The sequence below is a fragment of the Scyliorhinus canicula genome, chromosome 11 (genome assembly GCF_902713615.1).
Source record: "Scyliorhinus canicula chromosome 11, sScyCan1.1, whole genome shotgun sequence".
NCBI classification, from domain to species: domain Eukaryota; kingdom Metazoa; phylum Chordata; class Chondrichthyes; order Carcharhiniformes; family Scyliorhinidae; genus Scyliorhinus; species Scyliorhinus canicula.
The window spans coordinates 146,382,661-146,408,440 of record NC_052156.1 but is presented as its reverse complement, the minus strand read 5'-3'; the positions used below and the strand labels follow the sequence as shown (position 1 = coordinate 146,408,440).

Below are 25,780 nucleotides of genomic sequence, written 5' to 3'. Positions count from 1 at the left end.
CAGTTACACTGTCAGTGACCCTCATTCTGAATGAACAGTGACTCTGTACAGTAACAATGAGTGACTCTCCTTCTGAATAAACAGTGACTCTGTACAGTAACAGTGAGTGACCCTCACTCTGTATAAACAGTGGCTCTGTAGTTACACAGTGAGTGACCCTCACTCTGAATAAACAGTGGCGCTGTACAGTTACACTGTGAGTGACCTTCACTCTGAATAAACAGTGACTCTGTACAGTTACTGTGAGTGACCCTCACTCTGAATAAACAGTGACTCTGTACAGTTACACAGTGAGTGACCCTCACTCTGAATAAACAGTGACTCTGTACAGTTACACTGAGTGACCCTCACTGGATAAACAGTGACTCTGTACAGTTACACTGTGAGTGACCCTCACTCTGAATAAACAGTGACTCTGTACAGTTACACAGTGAGTGACCCTCACTCTGAATAAACAGTGGCTCTGTACAGTTAGTGACTGACCCTCACTCTGAATAAACAATTACTCTGTACAGTTACACAGTGAGTGGCCCTCACTCTGAATAAACAGTGGCTCTGTACAGTTACACAGTGAGTGACCCTCACTCTGAATAAACAGTGGTTCTGTACAGTTACACAGTGCGTGACCCTCACTCTGAATAAACAGTGGTTCTGTACAGTTACACAGTGAGTGACCCTCACTCTGAATAAACAGTGGCTCTGTACAGTTATACAATGAGTGGCCCTCACTCTGAATAAACAGTGACTCTGCACAGTTACACTGTCAGTGACCCTCATTCTGAATAAACAGTGACTCTGTAGTTACACAGTGAGTGACCCTCACTCTGAATAAACAGTGGCTCTGTACAGTTACACTGTAAGTGACCCTCACTCTGAATAAACAGTGACTCTGTACAGTTACTCTGTGAGTGACCCTCACTCTGAATAAACAGTGACTCTGTACAGTTACACAGTGAGTGACCCTCACTCTGAATAAACAGTGGCTCTGTACAGTTAGTGACTGACCCTCACTCTGAATAAACAATTACTCTGTACAGTTACACTGTGAGTGGCCCTCACTCTGAATAAACAGTGACTCTGCAAAGTTACACAGTGAGTGACCCTCACTCTGAATAAACAGTGACTCTGTAGTTACACAGTGAGTGACCCTCACTCTGAATAAAGTGGTTCTGTACAGTTACACAGTGAGTGACCCTCACTCTGAATAAACAGTGACTCTGTACAGTTACACAGTGAGTGACCCTCACTCTGAATAAACAGTGACTCTGTAGCTACACAGTGAGTGACCCTCACTCTGAATAAACAGTGGCTCTGTACAGTTACACTGTAAGTGACCCTCACTCTGAATAAACAGTGACTCTGTACAGTTACGCTGTGAGTGACCCTCACTCTGAATAAAGTGACTCTGTACAGTTACACTGTGAGTGAGCCTCACTCTGAATAAATAGTGATTGTACAGTTACATGGTGAGTGACCCTCATCTTGAATAAAGTGACTGTATAGTTACAGTGAGTGACCCTCACTCTGAATAAACAGTGACTCTGTACAGTTACATGTGTGAGTGACCCTCTGAATAAACAGTGACTCTGTACAGTTACATAGTGAGTGACCCTCACCCTGAATAAACAGTGACTCTGTACAGTTAGTGAGTGAGCCTCTCTGAATAAATAGTGACTGTATAGTTACAGTGAGTGACCCTCACTCTGAATAACCAGTGACTCTGCACAGTTACACTGTGAGTGACCCTCACCCTGAATAAACTGTGACTGTACAGTTACAGTGAGTGACCCTCACCCTGAATAAACTGTGACTGTACAGTTACAGTGAGTGACCCTCACCTTGAATAAACAATGATTGTATAGTTACAGTGAGTGACCCTCACTCTGAATAAACAGTGACTCTGCACAGTTACACAGTGTGACCCCCACCCTGAATAAACTGTGACTGTACAGTTACACAGTGTGACCCTCACCCTGAATAAACTGTGACTGTACAGTTACACAGTGTGACCCTCACCCTGAATAAACTGTGACTGTACAGTTACACAGTGTGACCCTCACCCTGAATAAACTGTGACTGTACAGTTACACAGTGTGACCCTCACCCTGAATAAACTGTGACTGTAGTTACAGAGTGACTCTGATTCTGCTATTCTTGAAGTGATGTGTTTTGAAAGAACAGCCCTGCAGAATAACATGCAGAGGCAAATCAGATGGGGAATAGACTTTCCTGCAACTGACCCATTCTATTAACACCCTCAGACTCTGTAAAGTGCCTTTTGTTGGCACGTGGAGATTTTTATACACAGTGAAATAGAGTCAAATATTACAGCAGCATGAAGTGAAACTCAACCCTCCCCACAAATTTATTTTTCACCAGATGACCACTGAAGGCACTGTTGCTAAGTTTACAGATGATACAAAGATCTGTAGAGGGACTGGTAGTATTGAGAAAGCGGGAGGCTGTAGGTGGACTTGGACAGGCTAGGAGAGTGGGCAATGCAGTATCTGAAAATGAAAAATGAAAATCGCTTTATTGTCATGAGTAGGCTTCAATGAAGTTACTGTGAAAAACCCATAGTCGCCACATTCCGGCGCCTGTCCGGGGAGGCTGGTACGGGAATCGAACCGTGCTGCTGGCCTGCTTGGTCTGCTTTAAAAGCCAGCGATTTAGCGGAGTGAGCTAAACCAGCCCCTAGTATTTGATGGAATGCAATGTGGAAAAGTGTGAGGTTATGCACTTTGGAAGGAGCAATGGAGGCTTAGACTATTTTTTAAATGGGGAAATGCTTAGGAAATCAGAAGCACCATGATGTGTTGGGTATGCTGGGTCTACGAGGACTGCATTTACTGTAGCAGTGAGAGAGACAGGCTTCCAACACTTGAAGAAATGGAACTCTGTTTTATTGAACTCTTAACTATTAAACATACTTTAACTGTGGGTTGACACTATGCTGAGTTGACTGGAGACCTGAGGCTAACCTGACCAGATTATCTTACTAACACATGGTGGATGTTCTAGTTGTTGCTCACAGGCTCTGACTGTCTCAGAGGCTGCATCCCCAGAGAGCGAGAAAACTAGTGCCCTCTGGCTTTATAGTGGCTGTGTCCTGTCTGGTGATTGACTGCTGTGTTCTGTGTGTTCATTGGTCATCCTGTGTGTCAATCAATGCCTGTCTGTGCACCATCATATACTTGTGTGTATATTATGACACACAAAGGGACTTGAGAGTCCTTGTTCAAGATTCTCTTCAGGTTAACGTGCAGGTTCAGTCGGCAGTTAGGAAGGCAAATGCAATGTTAGCATTCATGTCGAGAGGGCTAGAATACAAGACCAGGGATGTACTTCTGAGGCTGTATAAGGCTCTGGTCAGACCCCATTTGGAGTATTGTGAGCAGTTTTGGGCCCCGTATCTAAAGAAGGATGTGCTGGCCTTGGAAAGGGTCCAGAGGAGGTTCACAAGAACGATCCCTGGTATGAAGAGCTTGTCGTATGAGAAACATTTGAGGACTCTGGGTCTACTTGTTGGAGTTTAGAAGGTTGAGGGGGGATCTTACTGAAACTTATAGGATACTGCGAGGCCTGGATAGAGTGGACGTGGAGAGGATGTTTCCACTTGTAGGAAAAACTCGAACCAGAGGACACCATTTCAGACTAAAGGGACGAACCTTTAAAACAGAGGTCAGGAGGAATTTCTTCAGCCAGGTGGTGGTGAATCTGTGGAAGGCTGCATAAAGCTGTGGAAGCCAAATCACTGAGAGTCTTTAAGAGAGAGATGGATAGGCTCTTGATTAATAAAGGGATCAGGGGTTACGGGGAGATGGCAGGGGAGTGTGGATGAGAAAAATATCAGCCATGATTGAATGGGGGAGCAGACTCGATGGGCCGAGTGGCCTAATTCTGCTCCTACGTCGTATGGTCTTAATGTAATGTGCGACCCCCAGACTTCCGGAGTAGACAAAGAGATCTCCAGACTCCAGGAGCAGATGGAGAGAACTCCAGAGTCCCGGAGCAGACGGGGAGATCTCAAGACTCCCGGAGCAGACTGAGAGATCTCAAGACTTCCGGAGCAGACTGAAAGATCTCCAGACTCCTGGAGCAGACAGGGCTATCTCCAGACTCCCGGAGCAGACGGGGATATCTCCAGACTCCTGGAGCAGACGGGGATATCTCCAGACTCCCAGAACAGACGGGGCTATCTCCAGCCACCCGGAGCAGACGGGGATATCTCCAGACTCCCGGAACAGACGGGGATATCTCCAGACTCCCGGAGCAGACTGAGAGATCTCCAGACTCCCGGAGCAGACTGAGAGATCTCCAGACTCCCGGAGCAGACTGAGAGATCTCCAGACTCCTGGAGCAGACAGGGCTATCTCCAGGCTCCTGGAGCAGACGGGGATATCTCCAGACTCCCGGAACAGACGGGGATATCTCCAGACTCCCGGAACAGACGGGGATATCTCCAGACTCCCAGAGCAGACGGGGATATCTCCAGACTCCCGGAACAGACGGGAATATCTCCAGACACCCGGAGCAGACAGGGATATCTCCAGACTCCCGGAGCAGACTGAGAAATCTCCAGACTCCTGGAGCAGATGGAGAGATCTCCAGACTCCCGGAGCAGACGGAGAGATCTCCAGACTCCCGGAGCAGACGGAGAGATCTCCAGACTCCCAGAGCAGACAGAGAGACCTCCAGACTCCCGGAGCAGACGGAGAGATCTCCAGATTCCAGGAGCAGGCAGAGAGATCTCCAGACTCCCGGAGCAGACGGGGCTATCTCCAGACTCCCGGAGTAGACGGGGCTATCTCCAGACAACCGGAGTAGACGGAGAGATCTCCAGACTCCCAGAGCAGACAGAGAGATTTCCAGACTCCCGGAGCAGACGGAGAGATCTCCAGACTCCCGGAGCAGACGGATAGATCTCCAGACTCCCGGAGCAGACGGAGAGATCTCCAGACTCCTGGAGCAGACGGGAGGTCTCCAAACTCTCAGAGGAGACGGAGAGATCTCCAGACTCCCGGAGCAGACAAATAGATTTTCAGATTCCCGGAGCAGACGGAGAGATCCCCAGACTCCATGAGCTGCAGAGAGATCTCCAGATTCCCGGAGCAAGCAGAGAGATCTCCAGACTCCCGGAGCAGACGGAGAGATCTCCAGACTCCCGGAGCAGACGGAGGGATCGCCAGACTTCCGAAAGAGATGGAGGGACCTCCAGGTTGCAGACTAAGTGAAAATGAGATATATAATTTTTGTATTTATCTGCCCTGACTGAGATGCTATCTCCTTGGAACAGTGAGCAGAAACCAGGAGAAAGGCTAAAAGTATACACACACATGGTTCATGATTTAGTGTTTTCTGGGTTTCTATACACTGTTACTCCAGGTGCAGCAGCATTTACTGAGTTTCTTTATATTGTTACTCCAGGTGCAGCAGCATTTACTGAGTTTCTTTGTGTCGTTACCCCAGCTGCAACAGCATTTACTGAGTTTCTTTGCACAGTTACTCCAGGAGCAGTTGCATTTAATTTTTACATTGTTACTCCAGGTGCAGCAGCGTTTACGGAGTTTCTTTATACTGTTACTCCTGGTGCAGCAGCAAATACTGAGTTGCTTTATATTGTTACTCAACGTGAGCAACATCTGAGTTTCTTTATATCATTACTCGAGGTCTAACAGCAAATAGAGTTGCTTTATACAGTTACTCAATGTGCAGCATCATCTACTGACTTTCCTTGTATTGTTACTCCGGCTGCAGCAGCATTTACTGAGTTTCTTTATATTGTTACTCAAGGTGCAGCATCATCTACTGACTTTCCTTATATTGTTACTCCAGCTGCAGCAGCATTTACTGAGTTTCTTTCTAATGCTACTCCAGCGGCAACAGCATTTACTGAGTTTCTTTACAGAGTTACTCCAGCGGCAGCAGCATTTACTGAGTTTCTTTCTAATGCTACTCCAGCAGCAGCAGCATTTACTGAGTTTCTTTCTAATGCTACTCCAGCGGCAGCAGCATTTACTGAGTTTCTTTCTAATGCTACTCCAGCGGCAGCAGCATTTACTGAGTTTCTTTCTAATGCTACTCCAGCAGCAGCAGCATTTACTGAGTTTCTTTCTAATGCTACTCCAGCAGCAACAGCATTTACTGAGTTTCTTTCTAATGCTACTCCAGCTGCAGCAGCATTTACTGAGTTTCTTTCTAATGCTACTCCAGCTGCAGCAGCATTTACGGAGTTTCTTTCTAATGCTACTCCAGCTGCAGCAGCATTTACTGAGTTTCTTTCTAATGCTACTCCAGCAGCAACAGCATTTACTGAGTTTCTTTCTAATGCTACTCCAGCGGCAACAGCATTTACTGAGTTTCTTTGCAGAGTTACTCCAGCTGCAGCAGCATTTACTGAGTTTCTTTGCACAGTTACTCCAGGAGCAGCTGCATTTAATTCTTACATTGTTACTCCAGGTGCAGCAGCGTTTACGGAGTTTATTTATATTGTTACTCCAGGTGCAGCATAATTTACTGAATTCCTTTACAGTTACTCCTGGGGCAGCAGCATTTACTGAGTTTCTTTATATTGTTACTCCAGGCGCAGCAGCATTTACTGAGTTGCTTTATATTGTTACTCCAGGTGCAGCAGCATTTACTGAGTTGCTTTATATTGTTACTCCAGGCGCAGCAGCATTTACTGAGTTGCTTTATATTGTTACTCCAGGCGCAGCAGCATTTACTGAGTTGCTTTATATTGTTACTCCTGGTGCAGCAGCAAATACTGACTTGCTTTATATTGTTACTCGAGGTCAGCAACATCTGAGTTTCTTTATATCATTACTCGAGGTCTAACAAATAGAGTTGTTTTATACAGTTACTCAAGGTGCAGTATCATCTACTGACTTTCCTTATATTGTTACTCCAGCTGCAGCAGTATTTACTGAGTATACTTATACAATTACTCCTGGCGCAACATCATTTATTGAGTTCCTTTACACAGTTACTTCTGGTGCAGCTGCATTTACTGAGTTTATTTATATTGTTACTCCAGGTGCAGCAGCATTTCATGAGTTTATTTACAGTGTTACTCCAAGTGCAGCTGCATTTACCGAGTTTCTTTATATTATTACTCCAGCTGCTGCAGCATTTACTGAGTTTCTTTACAGAGTTACTCCAGGAGCAGCGACATTCCATTTGTTTCTTTACATTGTTACTCCAGGTGCAGCAGCATTTACTGAGTTTATTTACACAGTTACACCAGATGCAGCAGCATTTAGCAAGTTTCTTTATGTTACTCCATGTGGTGTAGCATTTATTGAGTTTCTTTATATTGTCACTCCAGATGCAGAAGCATTTCGCAAGTTTCTTTATATTGGTAATCCAGGTGCAGCAGCATTTACTGAGTTTCTTTATATTGTTACTCCAGCTGCAGCAGCATTTATAGTGTTACTCCAGGTGCAGCAGCATTTACTGAGCTTCTTTGTATTGTTACTCCAGGTGCAGCAGCATTTACTGCGTTTCTTGATATTGTTACTCCAGATGCAGCATTAACTGAGTTTCTTTATATTGTTACTCCTGGTGCAGCAGAATTTACTGAGTCTCTTTATATTGCTACTCCAAGTGCAGCAGCATTTACTGGGTTTCTTTGTATTGTTACTCCAGGGGCAGCAGCATTTACTGAATTTCTTTATATTGTTACAGCAACATTTACAGAGCTTCTTTAAATAGATATCCAGGGGTAGCAGCATTTAACGAGTTTCTTTATATTGTTACTCAAGGTGAAGCATCATTTACTGAGTTTATTTATACAATTTCTCCAGGGGCAGCAGCATTTGCTGAATTGTTTTATACAGTTACAGAAGGTGCTCCAGTATTTACTGACTTCCTTTTATATTGCTTCTCCATGTACAGTCGCAAATACTGAGTTTATTTATATTGTTACTCCAGATGCAGCAGCATTTACTGAGTTTCTTTATATGTTACTCCAGTTGCTGCAGCATTTATATTGTTACTCCATGTGCAGCAGCATTTACTTAAGTTTCTTGATATTGTTACTCCAGCTGCAGCAGTATTTACTGAGTTTCTTTATATTGTTACTCCAAATGCAGCCACATTTACTGAGTTTCTTTATATATTACTCCAGTTGCTGCAGCATTTATATTGTTACTCCAGGTGCAGCAGCATTTACTGAGTTTCTTTATATATTACTCCAGTTGCTGCAGCATTTATATTGTTACTCCATGTGCAGCAGCATTTACTTAAGTTTCTTGATATTGTTACTCCAGCTGCAGCAGTATTTACTGAGTTTCTTTATATTGTTACTCCAAGTGCAGCCACATTTACTGAGTTTCTTTATACAGTTCTTCCAGGCGCAGCTGCATTTACTGAATTTCTTTATATTGTTACTCCATGTGCAGCAGCATTTACTGAGTTTCTTTATATTGTTACTCCAGATGCAGCAGCATTTAGCAAGTTTCTTTATACTGTTACTCCAGGTGCAGCAGCATTTGAGTTTCTTTATATTGTTACTCCAGATGCAGCAGCATTTAGCAAGTTTCTTAATATTGTTACTCCAGATGCAGCAACATTTACTGAGTGAATTTCTTAATATTGTTACTCCAGGTGCAGCAGCATTTACTGAGTTTCTTTATAGTTACACCAGGTGCAGCAGCATTTACTGGCTTTCTTTATATTGCTTCTCCATGTGCAGTAGCAAATACTGAGTTTCTTTATATTGTTACTCCAGGTGCAGCAGCATTTACTGAGTTTCTTTATATATTACTCCAGTTGCTGCAGCATTTATATTGTTACTCCAGGTGCAGCAGCATTTACTGAGTTTCTTTATATATTACTCCAGTTGCTGCAGCATTTATATTGTTACTCCATGTGCAGCAGCATTTACTTAAGTTTCTTGATATTGTTACTCCAGCTGCAGCAGTATTTACTGAGTTTCTTTATATTGTTACTCCAAGTGCAGCCACATTTACTGAGTTTCTTTATACAGTTCTTCCAGGCGCAGCTGCATTTACTGAATTTCTTTATATTGTTACTCCATGTGCAGCAGCATTTACTGAGTTTCTTTATATTGTTACTCCAGATGCAGCAGCATTTAGCAAGTTTCTTTATACTGTTACTCCAGGTGCAGCAGCATTTGAGTTTCTTTATATTGTTACTCCAGATGCAGCAGCATTTAGCAAGTTTCTTAATATTGTTACTCCAGATGCAGCAACATTTACTGAGTGAATTTCTTAATATTGTTACTCCAGGTGCAGCAGCATTTACTGAGTTTCTTTATAGTTACACCAGGTGCAGCAGCATTTACTGGCTTTCTTTATATTGCTTCTCCATGTGCAGTAGCAAATACTGAGTTTCTTTATATTGTTACTCCAGGTGCAGCAGCATTTACTGAGTTTCTTTATATATTACTCCAGTTGCTGCAGCATTTATATTGTTACTCCATGTGCAGCAGCATTTACTTAAGTTTCTTGATATTGTTACTCCAGCTGCAGCAGTATTTACTGAGTTTCTTTATATTGTTACTCCAAGTGCAGCCACATTTACTGAGTTTCTTTATACAGTTCTTCCAGGCGCAGCTGCATTTACTGAATTTCTTTATATTGTTACTCCATGTGCAGCAGCATTTACTGAGTTTCTTTATATTGTTACTCCAGATGCAGCAGCATTTAGCAAGTTTCTTTATACTGTTACTCCAGGTGCAGCAGCATTTGAGTTTCTTTATATTGTTACTCCAGATGCAGCAGCATTTAGCAAGTTTCTTAATATTGTTACTCCAGATGCAGCAACATTTACTGAGTGAATTTCTTAATATTGTTACTCCAGGTGCAGCAGCATTTACTGAGTTTCTTTATATTGTTACTCCAGGTGCAGCAGCATTTACTGAGTGAGTTTCTTAATATTGTTACTCCAGGTGCAGCAGCATCTACTGAATTTCTTAATATTGTTACTCCAGGTGGCGTTCAATGCTGGATAGGACAACACTACCACCTGCTGGAAAAGCACTGCAACTGTAATCCAATGGTCATGGAATAAGGAAAGAGTAATGAACAGGTCACCAGAACAGGCAGCAGTGAGGTATGGGTGGAAGAGCACAGTGTGCAAACGACAGACTGTACAAAATTGATAAAGAGAAAAACAATGCAACTAACATATAAAAAGAGACTGAAAAGGAGCACGGGGTCAGCACAGCTCACAGTCTGTGCCGGAACATGAGGGCAGCACACATTGAGAAAGGGTATGTGTTGGGGGGTGGGAGGGGAACATTGAGTGACAGCATGTTGGTGGGGTGGAAGCACACCTAGAATCATCAATAATCCAATGCCTAGGGATGCCAACTAAATTCAGTCTGAAGCACACTTGAGGTTGGAGGGAGGGAGGGAGGTTGTTACATCATACCATTTATAGAGGGTCACCAGATTATAAAAATGTTGGGATGGTGAAAAGTCACTATAGCTTTCAGGTTGTGGTAGTAAAGATCCAAGGTTCAGTCCTGGTCTGACTGATCACAAGTGGGCCAAAAGTAGAGGTAAAAGATAAAATAATGCTTGGTGTCATTTTTTGAAAAAGGGGTGCTGGGGAGGCGAGGATGGTCCTATCACTGTGAATGAGTTGCTATTGCCAGCGCTCCCTGGATGGTGCATGGTAACACTTCCTGGGAGTCTAGTTTCCCCTCCCTTCCATTCGCCCACTGGTGGTTTTGCACCTTCTTTTCATCATTCTTTCATTGCCTCGTTGAAATGATCTTCCCCAGCACTCTCCAGTCTTATCCCTTACCAAAAATGCACAACGGATTCAGATCATTCCTTTCCTCTCCCAACAACTTGTTCTTTGTGCAGTTTCATTCAAGGATCACCTTGCCAAGCAGGTGTAATGAAGGGCCGAGATCAGCCACGTCCAGCTGGCCTTCCCTCTCTGACAGACATTGACTGACTTGCACTACTTCAGGTTTATCTTTATTCTTTCATGGGATGTGGGCCAGCATTTGTTGTCCATCCCTAACTACCCTTGTGACAGTGGTGTTGAGCTACCTCTTGACCTGCCGCAGATACACCTTCAGTGCTGAGAGGGAGTTCCAGGATTTTGAAGGAACTGTGACATTATTCCAAGTCTGGGTGGTGAGCAGTTTGGAGGAGAAGTTGCATGTTCTGATGGTGCCCTTGTCCACCTGGGTGGCAGAGGTCACAAGTTTGGATGGTGCCGAAAAGAAGCCTTTGAGTGTAGCAACAGTGCTTCTTTATATATAGTACACAGTGCTGCTACTGTGCTTTAGTGGCAGTGGAAATATGTTGTTGGACGGGGTACTGATCAAGTGGACTGTGTTGTCCTGGAAGGTATTGAGCTTCTTGAGTGTTGTTGGAGTTGCACCCATCAATGCATGTGGAGAATATTCCATCACACCCCTGACTTGTGCTTTGTAGATGGTGGACAGGCCTTTGGGGAGTCAGGAGGTGAGTTACTCGCTGTTGGAGTCCCAGCCTCTGACCTGCTCTTGTGGCCGCAGTATTTATATGGCTGTTTCTAGTCAACGGTGACCCCTAGGATGTTGATAATGGGGGATTCAGTGATTGCAATGCCGCTGAATGTCAAGGCAAGGTGGTTAGATTGTTGGGGCAGTTCACTGCCTGGCATTAGTAGGTAGGGGGGGTAGTAGGTAGGGCACTGGGGTAGGTGGGACATCTACAAACGGGATGGTCTACACCTGGACCAGAGGGGTACCAATATCCGGGGGGGGGGGGGGGGGGGGGGGATTTGCTAATGCTCTTCGGGGAGGGTTTAAACTAATTCAGCAGGGGTTGGGAACCTGAATTGTAGCTCCAGTATACAGGAGGTTGAGAGTAGTGAGGTCATGAGTAAGGTTTCAAGGTTGCAAGAGTGTACCGGCAGGCAGGAAGGTGGTTTAAAGTGTGTCTACTTCAACGCCAGCAGCATCCGGAATAAGGTGGGTGAACTTGCAGCATGGGTTGGTACCTAGGACTTCGACGTTGTGGCTATTTCGGAGACATGGCTAGAGCAGGGGTAGGAATGGTTGTTGCAGGTTCCTGGGTTTAGATATTTCAGTAAGCTCAAGGAAGGTGGTAAGAGAGGGGGAGGGATGGCATTGTTAGTCAAGGACAGTATTACGGTGGCAGAAAGGACGTTTGATGAGGACTCGTCTGCTGAGGTAGAATGGGCTGAGGTTAGAAACAGGAAAGGAGAGGTCACCCTGTTGGGAGTTTTCTATAGGTCTCCGAAAGGTTCCAGAGATGTAGAGGAAAGGATTGCAACGATGATTCTGGATAGGAGCGAAAGTAACAGGGTAGTTGTTATGGGGCACTTTAACTTTCCAAATATTGACTGGAAACGCTATAGATCGAGTACTTTAGACGGGTCCGTTTTTGTCCAATGTGTGCAGGAGGGTTTCCTGACACAGTATGTAGATAGGCCAACAAGAGGCGAGGCCACATTGGATTTGGTACTGGGTAACGAACCAGGACAGGTGCTAGATTTGGAGGTGGGTGAGCACTTTGGTGATAGTGACCACAATTCAGTTACGTTTACTTTAGCGATGGAAAGGAATAGGTATATACCGTGGGGCAAGAGTTATAGCTGGGGAAAAGGCAATTATGATACGATGAGGCAAGACTTAGGATGCATAGGATGGGGAAGGAAACTGCAGGGGATGGGCACAATTGAAATGTGGAGCTCGTTCAAGGAACAGCCACTGCGTGTCCTTGATAAGTATGTACCTGTCAGGCAGGGAGGAAGTGGTCGAGCGATGGAACCGTGGTTTACTAAAGTAGTTGAATCACTTGTCAAGAGGAAGAAGGAGGCTTATGTAAAGATGAGATGCGAAGGTTCAGTTAGGACGCTTGAGAGTTACAAGTTAGCTAGGAAGGACCTCAAGAGAGATCTAAGAAGAGCCGGGAATGGGACATGAGAAGTCTTTGGCAGGTAGGATCAAGGATAACGCTAAAGCTTTCTTTAGGTATGTCAGGAATAAAAGAATGACTAGGATAAGATTAGGGCCAGTCAAGGACAGTCGTGGGAAGTTGTGCGTGGAGTCCGAGGAGATAGGAGAGGTGCTAAATGAATATTTTTCATCAGTATTCACGCAGGAAAAAGACAGTGTTGTCAAGGAGAATACTGAGATACAGGCTACTAGACTAGAAGGGCTTGAGGTTCATAAGGAGGAGGTGTTAGCAATTCTGGAAAGCGTGAAAATAGATAAGTCCCCTGGGCCAGATGGGATTTATCCTAGGATTCTCTGGGCAGTGGGGAGGAGATTGCTGAGTCTTTGGCTTTGATCTTTCTGTCACCATTGTCTACAGGAATAGTGCCAGAAGACTGGAGGATAGCAAATATTGTCCCCTTGTTCAAGAAGGGGAGTAGAGACAACCCCGGTAAATATAGACGAGTGAGCCTTACTTCTGTTGTGGGCAAAGTCTTGCAAAGGTTTATAAGAGATAGATTTATAATCATGTAGAAAGGAATAATTTGATTAGGGATAGTCAACACAGTTTTGTGAAGGGTCAGTCGTGCCTCACAAACCTTATTGAGTTCTTTGAGAAGGTGACCAAACAGGTGGATGAGGGTAAAGCAGTTGATGTGGTGTATATGGATTTCAGTAAAGCGTTTGATAAGGTTCCCCACGATAGGCTATTGCAGAAAATACGGAGGCATGGGATTCAGGGTGATTTAGCAGTTTAGATCAGAAATTGGCTAGCTGTAAGAAGACAGAGGGTGGTGGTTGATGGGAAATGTTCAGCCTGGAGTTCAGTTACTAGTGGTGTACCACAAGGATTGTTTTGGGGCCACTGCTGTTTGTCATTTTTATAAATGACCTGGAGGAGGGCGTAGAAGGATGGGTGAGTAAATTTGCAGATGACACTAAAGTCGGTGGAGTTGTGGACAGTGCGGAAGGCTGTTGCAGGTTACAGATGGACATAGATAAGCTGCAAAGCTGGGCTGAGAGGTGGCAAATGGAGTTTAATGCAGAAAAGTGTGAGGTGATTCATTTTGGAAGGAGTAACAGGAAGGCAGAGTACTGGGCTAATGGTAAGATTCTTGGTAGTGTGGATGAGCAGAGAGATCTCGGTGTCCATGTACATAGATCCCTGAATGTTGCCACCCAGGTTGATAGGGTTGTTAAGAAGGTGTACAGTGTGTTAGCTTTTATTGGTAGAGGGATTGAGTTTCGGAACCATGAGGTCATGTTGCAGCTGTACAAAACTCTGGTGCGGCTGCATTTGGAATATTGCGTGCAGTTCTGGTCACCACATTATAGGAAGGATGTGGAAGAATTGGAAAGGGTGCAGAGGAGATTTACCAGGATGTCGCGTGGTATGGAGGGAAGATCTTATGAGGAAAGGCTGAGGGACTTAAGGCTGTTTTCGTTAGAGAGAAGGTTAAGAGATGACTTAATTGAGGCATGCAAGATGATCAGAGGATTAGATAGGGTGGACAGTGAGAGCCTTTTTCCTTGGATGGTGATGGCCAGCACGAGGGGACATAGCTTTAAATTGAGGGGAGATAGATATAGGACAAATGTCAGAGGTAGGTTCTTTACTCAGAGAGTAGTAAGGGTGTGGAATGCCCTGCCTGCAACAGTAGTGGACTCACCAACATTAAGGGCATTTAAATGGTCATTGGATAAACATATGGATGATAAGGGAATAGTGTAGATGGGCTTTAGAGTGGTTTCACAGGTCGGCACAACATCGAGGGCCGAAGGGCCTGTACTGCGCTGTAATGTTCTATGCTCTAGTATTTCCAGCAATGCCAGTTCCTTCTGTTTTATTCTAATCATTACCCAGTGACCCTTGCTGGAAATTACACAGGATTGAGCTATTCTTCCATCCCATCTGGGGGCGAAAGAGTGGCTGTGGAAAAGGAGCAGGGAAGGCAGGCTATCTGGCATGCCGCCTCAGCCTTCTTCCAGCTAATTCCAGAGGACAAATAAGTTGCGACAATTCCCTTGGTGAATTTATGTCTATGCCGGTGAATGAAGACTCACCTCCAGCTCCCGCATGACTTCGTCCATGAAATCACTCGTGTTCTGTTTGTATGACACGGCTAGCTTTATTGTGTCCCGAAACAACTGCAGAGAAAGTGACAGGAAAGAGAGAGGGGGCTGAATTAAGTGTCAACATTCAAGGATGGAAGAACGTGCATTTCTACAGCATTTTTCACATCCCTGGGATTTCATAAAGTGTTTTACAGTTGATGCCTCTGTAACCACCGCTGTAACAATGTCAAAACGTGACAGCGACTAGGTACAGAGCAAGATTCCACAAACTGCACTGAGAAAACGATTGCAACATTTCTGTCTTTCTAATATTGATGGCCCCAAATTCTAATCCGGCCGACAAATGGGACACGTCTGCTCTACGTCTACCCTATCGAACCCGGTAATAATCTGAAAGGTCTCCATTAGGTTAGTCCTTAGTCTTCCCTATTCCCGAGAAATGAGCGCCAGCCTTTAAGAACTTCCCAGATCTTAACTTCCAAGTTCTTTAAAAAAAATAAATTTAAGAGTACCCAATTCTTTTTTTCCAATTAAGGGGCAATTTAGCATGGCCAATCCACGTCCCCTGAACACCATTGGGTTGTGGGGGTTAGACCCACGCAGACACGGGGAGAATGTGCAAACTCCACACAGACAGTGGCCTGGAGCTGGGAACAACCCCGGGTCCTCAGCGCCGTGAGTTAACTTCTAAGTTCTGGTATTATCTTTGAAATGTTTTTTCTACTTTCACTTGTACCTCTATATCCTTTATAGAATATAGAGACTAGTTACTCCATGTGGACTAACCAAGGTCGGAACACGTTTCTCACAAGTTCTCTTGCTTTTCAACTCTGTTCCTTTAGAAATGAACCCCAGTGCATGGCTTGTTTTATTAAAAGGGATCTTCTTCACCCACATTATTACTTTTTGTGATGTTTCTGTGAAGAAAGTGGAGAATAATTGCACTACCCTATTCCTGACACCTGAGGAATTATTACTGAACTAAGAGGCATTTTGAACAAGATGAGAATCAGATTTATGATTGGACAACAGGTTATCTAATTTCTGCAGCTCTCTCCCTGTTCTGAGCATCAGGCTGTAGTGTACAGTGTAGTGCCAGCGCTAACAGTGCATGAGAGCGCTGCAGTCACACAAGAATGGATTCGCCAGTATCCATCATATCTACCTTGACAACATTGGTTCCATCTGCTGCCGACACAAAATAAAATGGCAAGCCCTGCTTCTTGGCGAAGTTGAAGCTTTTCTGTGTGATTTTCAGGTCGGCTGAAAGACAGAGATCAACAATGGTTCATTCAGCATTGCACCGCCACTCACTGTGCCTCTTCACAGTTCTGCTATCCCTAAGCATGGCATGACCAACAGCAGGGTGCTTGCTCCCCTGGACTCCATCTCCACTCACAACACGCTACATTTCACTCTCTGTTCTCTGTACTCTTTGCCCTGCTGCTTGTCTGCTATGTTCACCCCCTCGCACCTCTCCATTCCAGGCAAAACCCCAGGAAGGTGAAATAGAGCTGGGACCTTAAAACTCTGTCAGACAAAACGAAGAGGGGCTCTCAGTACCAGTACAGTGGGCCTCACCTCCCCACCGAAATAGGGTGCCCCGAAACCCCTGCAGAGCTGCTGTTAATTCCCTCACTAAGTTGAAACAGAATTGAACAGTGAACAAGGGGAATGGATAAGACAGGAGAAAGGAGCAAATGAACGACTACTCCAGTGTGAAGCAATGTTTTAATTTCAGGGATGAGCATCCAGGCTGAATGCTCAAATGTAGCCAACTGATCAAAGTCAGACCAGCAAGAGGCATTCCTCTTCCCCTGGGGTAGCGTCGTCATACCGGAGAGGGGGTGCAGCCAGCGGTCCGGAGAGGGGACATGGTCCACAATCTATTCTCAGTGCTAGATGCATAATCTTTGAACTCACTGTCTATTTTGTTAGCAACAACCAACTTTTGAACTCACCGTCTATTTTGTTAGCAACAACCACACAGGGGATTTCGGGCCGAGACTCCCTCAGCTCCTTGTACCAGTTATTTAGGTTTTTGTAAGTTATCTTCCGCTGGACGTCAAACACCTAAACTCAAAATTAAAAGGGGACTTAGTTTTCTTTTAACAAGAAGTATATGGCCTGTTCAACTTGTACATTGGCTGGGCTGCGACAGAGTAAATCTCCCTCTACAGAATCCCTTCAAACACTCACATGGCAGTTACACAGGAGGTTAGATACAGAGTAAAGCTGGTACTCGACGCCGAGCGTAGGTGGTTCGAACACTGAGGTAGTCGACATGTCGCAAGCTGCCCAACGCAAGTTCAACTGCATTGTTGAAAGCTGTTGTCCATTGACCAGCTGGTGGGAAACTCTAAGATTTGGGAAGGCATAACTCAAATGTCAGATAAGGTTTCTTTGGGGGCTAAGGTGGCTCAAGCATGACCCAATTGATGATGGAAGCCAGGAATCAAGCTAACTCCAGTGGCAGGTTTGATACGTGAGGCAGGCAGGCAGGTATGAGAAACTCCGGGAAACTGTTGGTGACCAGTCAGCTTAGAGGGGTAGGTGTGTCAGCGAGTGCCGGAATTCTTTCCATTGAACTCCAGATAATCTCGCCAGCTAACATGCCGATGGGACCTAGCTGGATCAGCAGTGGGGATTAGTAGGGCACTGTGCTGATAGATTGTACAATTTATCTAAAACTTGGAGTTCTTAGAACCTTGGCCCAGCTAATCCCTGTCTGAACTCACTGGATTTTGCTAGGTTTTTTTATGTCACCATGCAGAGTAAGTGTTTAGATCAGGTTAACTCACTGTGGGGTTCGGGGAGTAGCGCAGTGATACATTTTAGTCTGACACTGATTAACAATATACGTCTTATTTTGAAATGATCGTTTAGAGTTTATATTAAAGTAGAACTTGCAAATGCTCACCATAATACATGCATGTGCCTTATGGTAATAAGATGGGTGCATACTCTGAAAACGTTCCTGTCCCGCTGTGTCCCAGAAATCTGCAAAAGGAAACACCCACAGTTTCAACTTTTGTCACTTCAAATAATTTCAAAAATTCTGAATGCTAAAATTGAGATTCAGCCCAACGAACTCTTTTCAATATCACTCAACCTCATCCACCCTCCTTCGCACCAAAAGTCATTCCCAAGTCATTCCATCCCGTCTCTCTTCAGTAACATATCTAACTGGCCCAACCCGTTGATACTGTTTGGATCAATTTCCTTGCACAGGAACAGAAGCACGACATTCAAACCCTCACACCTCATTGTGCATCCAATTTTCTTTTGAAATCACCGATTATCTTGGCTTCTACCACCCTCAAGGACAGCGAGTTACAGGTCATTACATCTCATTGCATAAAACTGTTCCTCCTCACATTCCCCCATGCATCACTTATCCAAAACCCTCAATCTGTATTCCCTAGTCCTTGCACCAAAAGTTTTTCCTGGTCTGCCTGATCCAAATCTTCCATAATCTTGTCTACATCAAATCTCCCCTCAATCTCTTTTACTCCAAGGAGAACGTCCCAGTTCTTCAACCAAACCCTGTAGCTAAAATCCTTTCAACCTGGAATCATTCTGGTAATTTTCCTCTGCACTCTCTCATGGACCCTGATATCCTTCCTAAAGTGTGGTCACCAGAACTGGATGCACTGCTCCAATTGTGGTCTAACCAGAGTGTTACGAAACTTCAGCATAATTGCCCTGCTTTTGTACTTGTTACGATAACAGCAATGTTTTGCTGAGCAAGCCAGGCCCCAGACTGAAGTCTGATTCACTGATCATAAACTAATTGTTTACTGTGAAAACAAGGAGGAAAAGCATAGAGCTCCATTTATACAGTTAGAATTTTTTTTTAATTAAAATATTATTAAAAAGAACTTAAGCACAGAAAATTAAATTTACACAGTTAAAACAGTCTTGCAGAACCCTCCCCCCCACCCCCACAAAAAGATCTGCTTGGTTAAAAGTACACAATTACCTTCTTGGCAACAACCTTCCATTTTGATGTGGAATGCCAAAAGGAGGTTCAGACACAAACTGTTTCATGAACAAAGACTTTTCTGCCTCCAATTCAAAACTTTCACAAGTTCTCAACATCCCACAAATAAAGAAACTAGTCTTCAGGGTTTCCCTCTACAACCACCAACACAATTAAACACCCTTCCTTAAATATCTTTCTCCTCTTACATCTCAGTTTGCATTGTCCTCAAACACCTTTCTGAATTCAACTTCTCCCAAATATAAATATATTTCATGTTTTCTATTTTGCCTCTACTTTTCAGTCGATAGAAATTAATAGATAATTCCCTGTTTACCCATGGAATCTTTGTAAGTTGCAAATTTTCCTAGTCACTCTGAACTCCCTTTTGAAATTCAACAGCTGAAAACTCAAGTCTCTCACAATGTTAATTTTAGATCCCATTTATTGACTTGTAACTCAAACTCACCAATAACCTATCATTTCAAATGCATCAACCTAACACCTTTTATCTCTTAGACCTCACAGACAACCTGATTCTAGTAGCCTTCCCCCTATCTAATTAACCCTGGACACATGCAGCGTTCTTTACCTACACAGAATACCAACATAATCCCCAAAAATTACATCTCTCATCTCATACCCAATACCTCTATGAGATCCAACGTCCGATATACTTTGCTAACCACTCTCTCGATATGGCCTACCACCTTCAAAGATCTGCACACATGCATCCCCAGGTCCATCTCTCCTTTCACAATCTTTAGAGAACTGCCATTAAGTCTATCTTGCCTCTCATTATCCTTTCTACCAAAATGCATCACCTCAAACTACTTCTCTATGTTAAATTCCATCTGCCATTTACCTTTCCATTCTAAAAACTTACCTATGTCCTGTTATAGTCGACTTACTTAAATCTCCCTTGTTTGTCACTCCTCCAGACCTGGTATTATTGGCAAATGTTGGAATTTTACTGTGTATTCCAATATCCAAGCCATAAGTGCAGAGGTCCTCACACAAAACCTTAAGGAAACACCATTGTCTACACCATTTTCCAGTCCAAAAATAAACCATTTAGCACAACTCACTTTATTCTGTCCTTAAGCCATTTTTTTTATTCCAATCGATCTATCTTTTACTAATTAATCTGTGGCATTTGCCAAGTACCTGTTGGCATTTTTCCCTGATTATTGTTTCTGAAACCTTACCCTCCGCTGATGCTAAATTAATTGGTCTGCAGTTACTAGGACTGTCCTTTGTGGGCTAGGTTTTTGATACATAGGTGGGACTCAACTCTCCTTTTCTTTCAGTTCACAATGTAGGTCAAAATCTATTGAAGAATGTAACACTTACCCACGAGAACAGTCTTCTCATTGACAGTGGTGGTATACTTGTACAGTGTCAATGCGTAAGTGGACAACTGCTGAGGGCGACTGTAACACGAGTTAAGGTATAAAAGACTGACACAGATAAAAAACAATCCCACCGATTAAATAATTTAACATACGAGTTTTGCATTAAAGATGTACAATATACCTCACTACATTTCATTGTTATATAACTTACATCTATATAGCACCTCCAATGTAGCAAAGGGTTCCAAAGCACTTTCAAACTACATTTTACAAAGAGCCACACCAGGAGATGTCAGGGCAGTCACAAGCTTAATAAAAGAGGTAGCATCTTTAAAGGAGGGAAGAGTGGTGAAGTAAGTAGGTACTTTTAAAAATAATCTTTTTTGAAAAGAGAGCAAGTAATTTCGGATTGGAAATAATATGCAAGCAGAAAATGTTTCCAGGCAAGCAATATTGCACGGTCACCCAGCTGAAATTCTGACCTACCTCCCTCTTTTCAGACATGCTGCCTGGTCTACCTGTCCCCGAATTTCATGCCGGGTTCCTTTGACCAGGGCCAGAATATTACAAGCGATTAGAAATGCCGAAACTGACCTCCGGAGTTAGTGGACAGCTACAATTACCTGGGTGAGACCTAATTACCTAGTTAGACCACCTGCCCAGAGGACATACCGAGTAATGGCTTTCAAGGTCTGGTCTGGCTAGACGCGAGACTTTGCAACACCCCACAGAGCCTGTGAACACCACATTACAGTAGATCCACTTGGCCAATATTTTCCAACATAGCTAATTGGGAAGATAGATGTGGCCACTCCCATTTAAATAAAAAGAACTCTTGGAATACGAGTGTCCCTGGCAAGGCTGGCATTTATTGCCCATGCTCATTTGCTCCGAGGCAGTGGTGGTGGGCTGCTTTCTTGAACCATTGGCAGTGGTTCTGATATAATAGCCCATTTCAGAAGGCAATTAAGAGTCAACCACAGTGGTGTAAGACTGGGGTCCCAAATAGGCTTAGACTGAGGATTAAAGGGTGAACAAGTGGGCTTTTACTACAATCTAACAAACAGACAGAGAATTTTACTAATATCAACTTTTCATTTCCATATTCTTTAAACTCAATTCAAATTTTCAGGCTGCTTGGGTGGGACCTGAACGCCAATCTAGGCCTCTTGTTTCACTTCTCCAGTAACATCAGAAATATGCTACTGTACCAAGACGATTAGCAAGTCTAAAGAGTATTAAATACCACTGCTGGGCTTGTGATCGCAATAGTCATATTCGCAAGGCTTATTCATGTGAATTTTAACCTATTTGTAGGTTTGTTGATAAGATGGTAAACTGAAAAGCAGTGTGTATGAGTATTTGATTGTTGACTGTTTTGGCTGCTGAAAGTTGGTGGAAGTCTGTAAAATAAATGTGAATGTGTGAAGCATGTCTATTTTGAGATTTTAATGCATATGACTAAAACAGTGTCACCATAGCAACGCCTGTCAATGATTTCCATTAGCCAATCATTCTCTAGTATGAGACAGTACATTTAGTTTGAGGCTACTTTTATCAAAGGACATTTCTCCTTCAGGATCTGGTATGGAACCTTCAAAACTAGCATCACCAGGTTAGAACAAGGGAAAGAATGTAATCAGCGGAGTCACGTGCTCAGAGGTGGTGCGGTTAGGCCATCAGGATTTGCTTCCCGTACCTTGTCATTCTGTACAGAGCTCAGAAAGGATACTATCCATCCATTAGGAACCTTTCCATCAACCTGCAAACACACATCACCCAAACCAAGTTAGGACAGTTTCAGGTCTCCAGGGATTGACCGCTCAGTTTCATTAATCCAGTTTGGGTAGTGGCTGTTTCCACACTGACCTCCCATCCCCCTACAGGAGGGAAATCCTCCTGTAGGGTACACTGATTCTTTTCAGACACATGGCTTGACATGAGGTCTTGTGTCCACTGATTGCACACCGAAAGGCAGTGGACAATGAGGAACTCCGGCTCAGAGATCTCCATCTACCGAAAGGAGCTGGGAAAGCCCCTGGAGCTCCAGGATTCACAAAAATCAACAACGTACTCCTGGGTTTTGATAGCCTGTACCACTGTCGCATTTGAACAATTATGTTATTGTGAGTGAATCCGAGTGTTTGTTGTTGTTTTATTGAACGTTGCAGAGAGTGGATTAGGAGCTTAACTGTTCTTCGCTCCTACCGTTGATTCCTTAGCAGTCTCTAAATTACTCACCATGTCCACCATTCTCCCGGAACATTATTCCGGATTGAATTGCAGTGTGGTACCTGCATACGGGGTTTAGATAGAGATTGCCAAATTTAGCTACACTTCAGTATTTACTGTGCTTCTTTCTCCAGCTAAGACCGCCCATCACACCAGAATCACCCTGGAGGGAAAAACAACTTCCGGCTTCCCCTTGGTCACACCACCCTCCCCTCTAATGCTCACACCAAGGATTTCTTCCTTCGAAGAAGTGGACCATGTATCCAGCTGGCTCTGCAAATCCTTCCCTGCTCTCCTCCTGCACCAGAGCTCCCCCCAAAATCCTATCCAACAAGGCTACTACTTCCAACCGTGCAATAGCTCTCATCCCCAAGGTTACAAGAGCTTCACCAGTATGGTGTAGAACTGAGTATTCAAGTTAAACACATTTACACCTGCAATGGTGTTGGGAGGAATCAGCCTCCCTTCGTTTTATCTTGCTCTAGATAGAGGAGATGGTGAATGGGAGAGGTTATCCTGATAGGTTTCGATGAACTAGGTGGAGCATAAACACTGGCAGAGAGATTAAGCTGAATGGTCTGTTCTTGTTCTGTTATGTAAATTTGACCTGTCATTTCCATCAGTTCCTCCATTGAATATATCAGCACCTTGGGTGTGTATACCTGAATAGTACGGCACAGTGTCACACAGGTTAGGATATCCCAGGTTCCTAACCTGTGTCACACAGGTTAGGATATCCCAGATTCCCAGCCTGTACTAAATTCGCAAACCCTCCCTTGCGGCGAACCCTTGCTCTGCTTCGGAACCTCTGGGACAGGACAGGTGAAATGTGTTCATGGGTTTGCCCTTCTCCAAAGGTGTGCAGGTTAGGAGGATTCGTTGTGCTAAACTGTCCCTTAGTGTCCAAATATGTGTGGGTTAGGTGGGGTTACGGGATCGCGGGGTAGGGCGGGAGACTGGGTAGAGCGCTGTTTCAGAGGGTCGGTGCTGACCTGATGGGCCGAATGGCCTCCTTCTGCACTGTAGGGATTCAGTGATTCTGATCACCAACAAGCAAATCATGCTGAGCAGGGCAAGTGTGTGGTTGTCGGTTGAAGACAGATGAGGCCAGGCTTGTGACGCACTGCGCCACCCCCGCTCATCCCCATGGTCAAATAGCCTTGCCTTCTGGGCCCTGACATGAGGAAAGATCATAGAAACATAGAAAATAGGGGTAGAAGGAGGTCATCCAGTCCATCGTGCCTGCTCCACCATTCATTATCATGGCTTATTTTCTAACTCTGTAACCTATTGGCACTTTCACCCCCATTTCCTTTGATCCCTTCAGCGCCAAGAATTATAGCTAATTCCTCTTGAAAACATGAACTGTTTTGGCCTCAACTGCTTTTTGTGGTAGCGTACCACCCTCCTGGTGAAGACATTTCTCCTCATCTCAGTCCTAAAAGATTTACCCCATATCCTTAGACTATGACCCCTGGTTCTGTACACCCCTGCCATCGGGAACATCCTTCCTGCATCTACCCTGCCTAGGGATTAATGTTGGAGGGGCGGCTCACTCCTGATATAATCGATCCAACAATAAGGAGCTGCTGATTCAGGACTGGCGGGGAGAGATTGGGCCCAGATTCTTTGTTGTAATTAGCCTCACTTCATTCACAGCCCTGCCAATTCACGGCGAGCACACATTTTTACTCACTTGGATTTCCCAACAGCGCTGTCTCCCAGACAGATAATTTTGATGTGTTCATCCCCATCGTACTTGTCTTGGTTCAGGTCGGACAGGCTGCTGCTCTCTGTGGCCATACTGGTCTCGATCTTGTCCCGCTGCTCCTCCACCGATTGTTGTCTCTGAGCCTGCCTGCTACTCCCGCAAGCTCTATACACTCTCGTGCTCTGCCTCCACTCTGCCTAATAATCTGCGCAGAACTGATGTTGAATTTCCCACTCTTTCCTTACATATCTTCCTATGTCACTGCTTTTTCTGTTATTCAGAAACCTAATCTGTCCCCATTATTGCTCAACTAGACTGAACACCTCTGCATGTGTCTCCACTTCTCACAGGGTTTGGCTCAATAAATCTTCCCTTGCCTGTCTTCTGTCCCTCTGTATCCTGACTCGGTCTGTTTGTGCCTGTCTCTTAATCTCAGTCTCCTCTTTCTGTTCTATGATCCAGTCCCTCTCTCTTCCACATATCAATCTGTCACAGTAAATTCTGTTGTCCTAGCTCTCTCAGCACTTTCTTCATTAATTGTTTTTCCTCTCACTCACCCCCTTCTGATTTTTGTCCCAATGAAACTCTTGTTTCTGTCCTTCTGATCCTGTCTTTTTGTCTATAAAATTGAATCTGTCACCTCTTCCTCACACAATACCTCAGCTTTTTTCTCCAAGGCTTTGCTGATGGCCTCACTGCCTCTGCCTAATGTCACTTTCTCTCTATTTTGATCACTGCCCTATGGACCTCATGCTCTCTGCTTCTCAATAGCTGCCATTTGGCCCTCTGCACCTCCACCCTGTTTTTAAAATTTCCCTAGGCTTGTTTCTGCTCTTTATTTCTATGAGTGTTTTCCTTGTGTATTGGTGTTATTTTTGTGTATATATCTCAGTCTTTTTTCTAGAGTTATCACTTGTCCGCTGTCTCTTTGACTGATGTCATCTCTTTGTATATCTTCATCCCTCTTCCTGCCCCCCTCAGTCTAGATCCGTAGCTGTTCCTGGCCAGGAATATCTCAGTAAAATTATGATTTAAAAAATACACTGCAGGTCAGTCTCGTGTCTCAGCCTCTCTCAGTAAAATTTATCGGTATATATCTGCTTCCTTCCTCTGTAAGTATCTCCAATGCATATAATCATATATTCTAGCCCCCTTCTCTCGCAACCCCTCGCACACTCTCGCTATCCGTGCGCACTCTCTCGCTATCCGTGCGCACTCTCTCGCTATCCCTCGCACACTCCCTCTATCCCACGCACACTCCCTCTATCCCACGCACACTCCCTCTATCCCACGCACACTCCCTCTATCCCACGCACACTCCCTCTATCCCACGCACACTCCCTCTATCCCACGCACACTCCCTCTATCCCACGCACACTCCCTCTATCCCCCGCACACTCCCTCTATCCCACGCACACTCCCTCTATCCCACGCACACTCCCTCTATCCCACGCACACTCCCTCTATCCCACGCACACTCCCTCTATCCCACA

General features: G+C 44.4%; 1 protein-coding gene across 1 annotated transcript in view; it reads right to left on the bottom strand.

The window, feature by feature from the left end:
• rabl2 (RAB, member of RAS oncogene family-like 2) overlaps nucleotides 1-25,780 on the bottom strand; it is a 36,860-nt gene extending 11,080 nt beyond the window's left edge. Inside the window, exons 1-7 of the mRNA XM_038811688.1 lie at nucleotides 24,273-25,780; nucleotides 22,077-22,106; nucleotides 20,343-20,422; nucleotides 17,928-18,007; nucleotides 16,969-17,080; nucleotides 16,173-16,270; nucleotides 14,996-15,079 (exon numbers count right to left, since the gene is read on the bottom strand). Coding sequence (XP_038667616.1) covers nucleotides 14,996-15,079; nucleotides 16,173-16,270; nucleotides 16,969-17,080; nucleotides 17,928-18,007; nucleotides 20,343-20,422; nucleotides 22,077-22,106; nucleotides 24,273-24,379 — 591 coding nt within the window. The 5' untranslated portion in view covers nucleotides 24,380-25,780. The remainder of the gene's footprint in view (nucleotides 1-14,995; nucleotides 15,080-16,172; nucleotides 16,271-16,968; nucleotides 17,081-17,927; nucleotides 18,008-20,342; nucleotides 20,423-22,076; nucleotides 22,107-24,272) is intronic.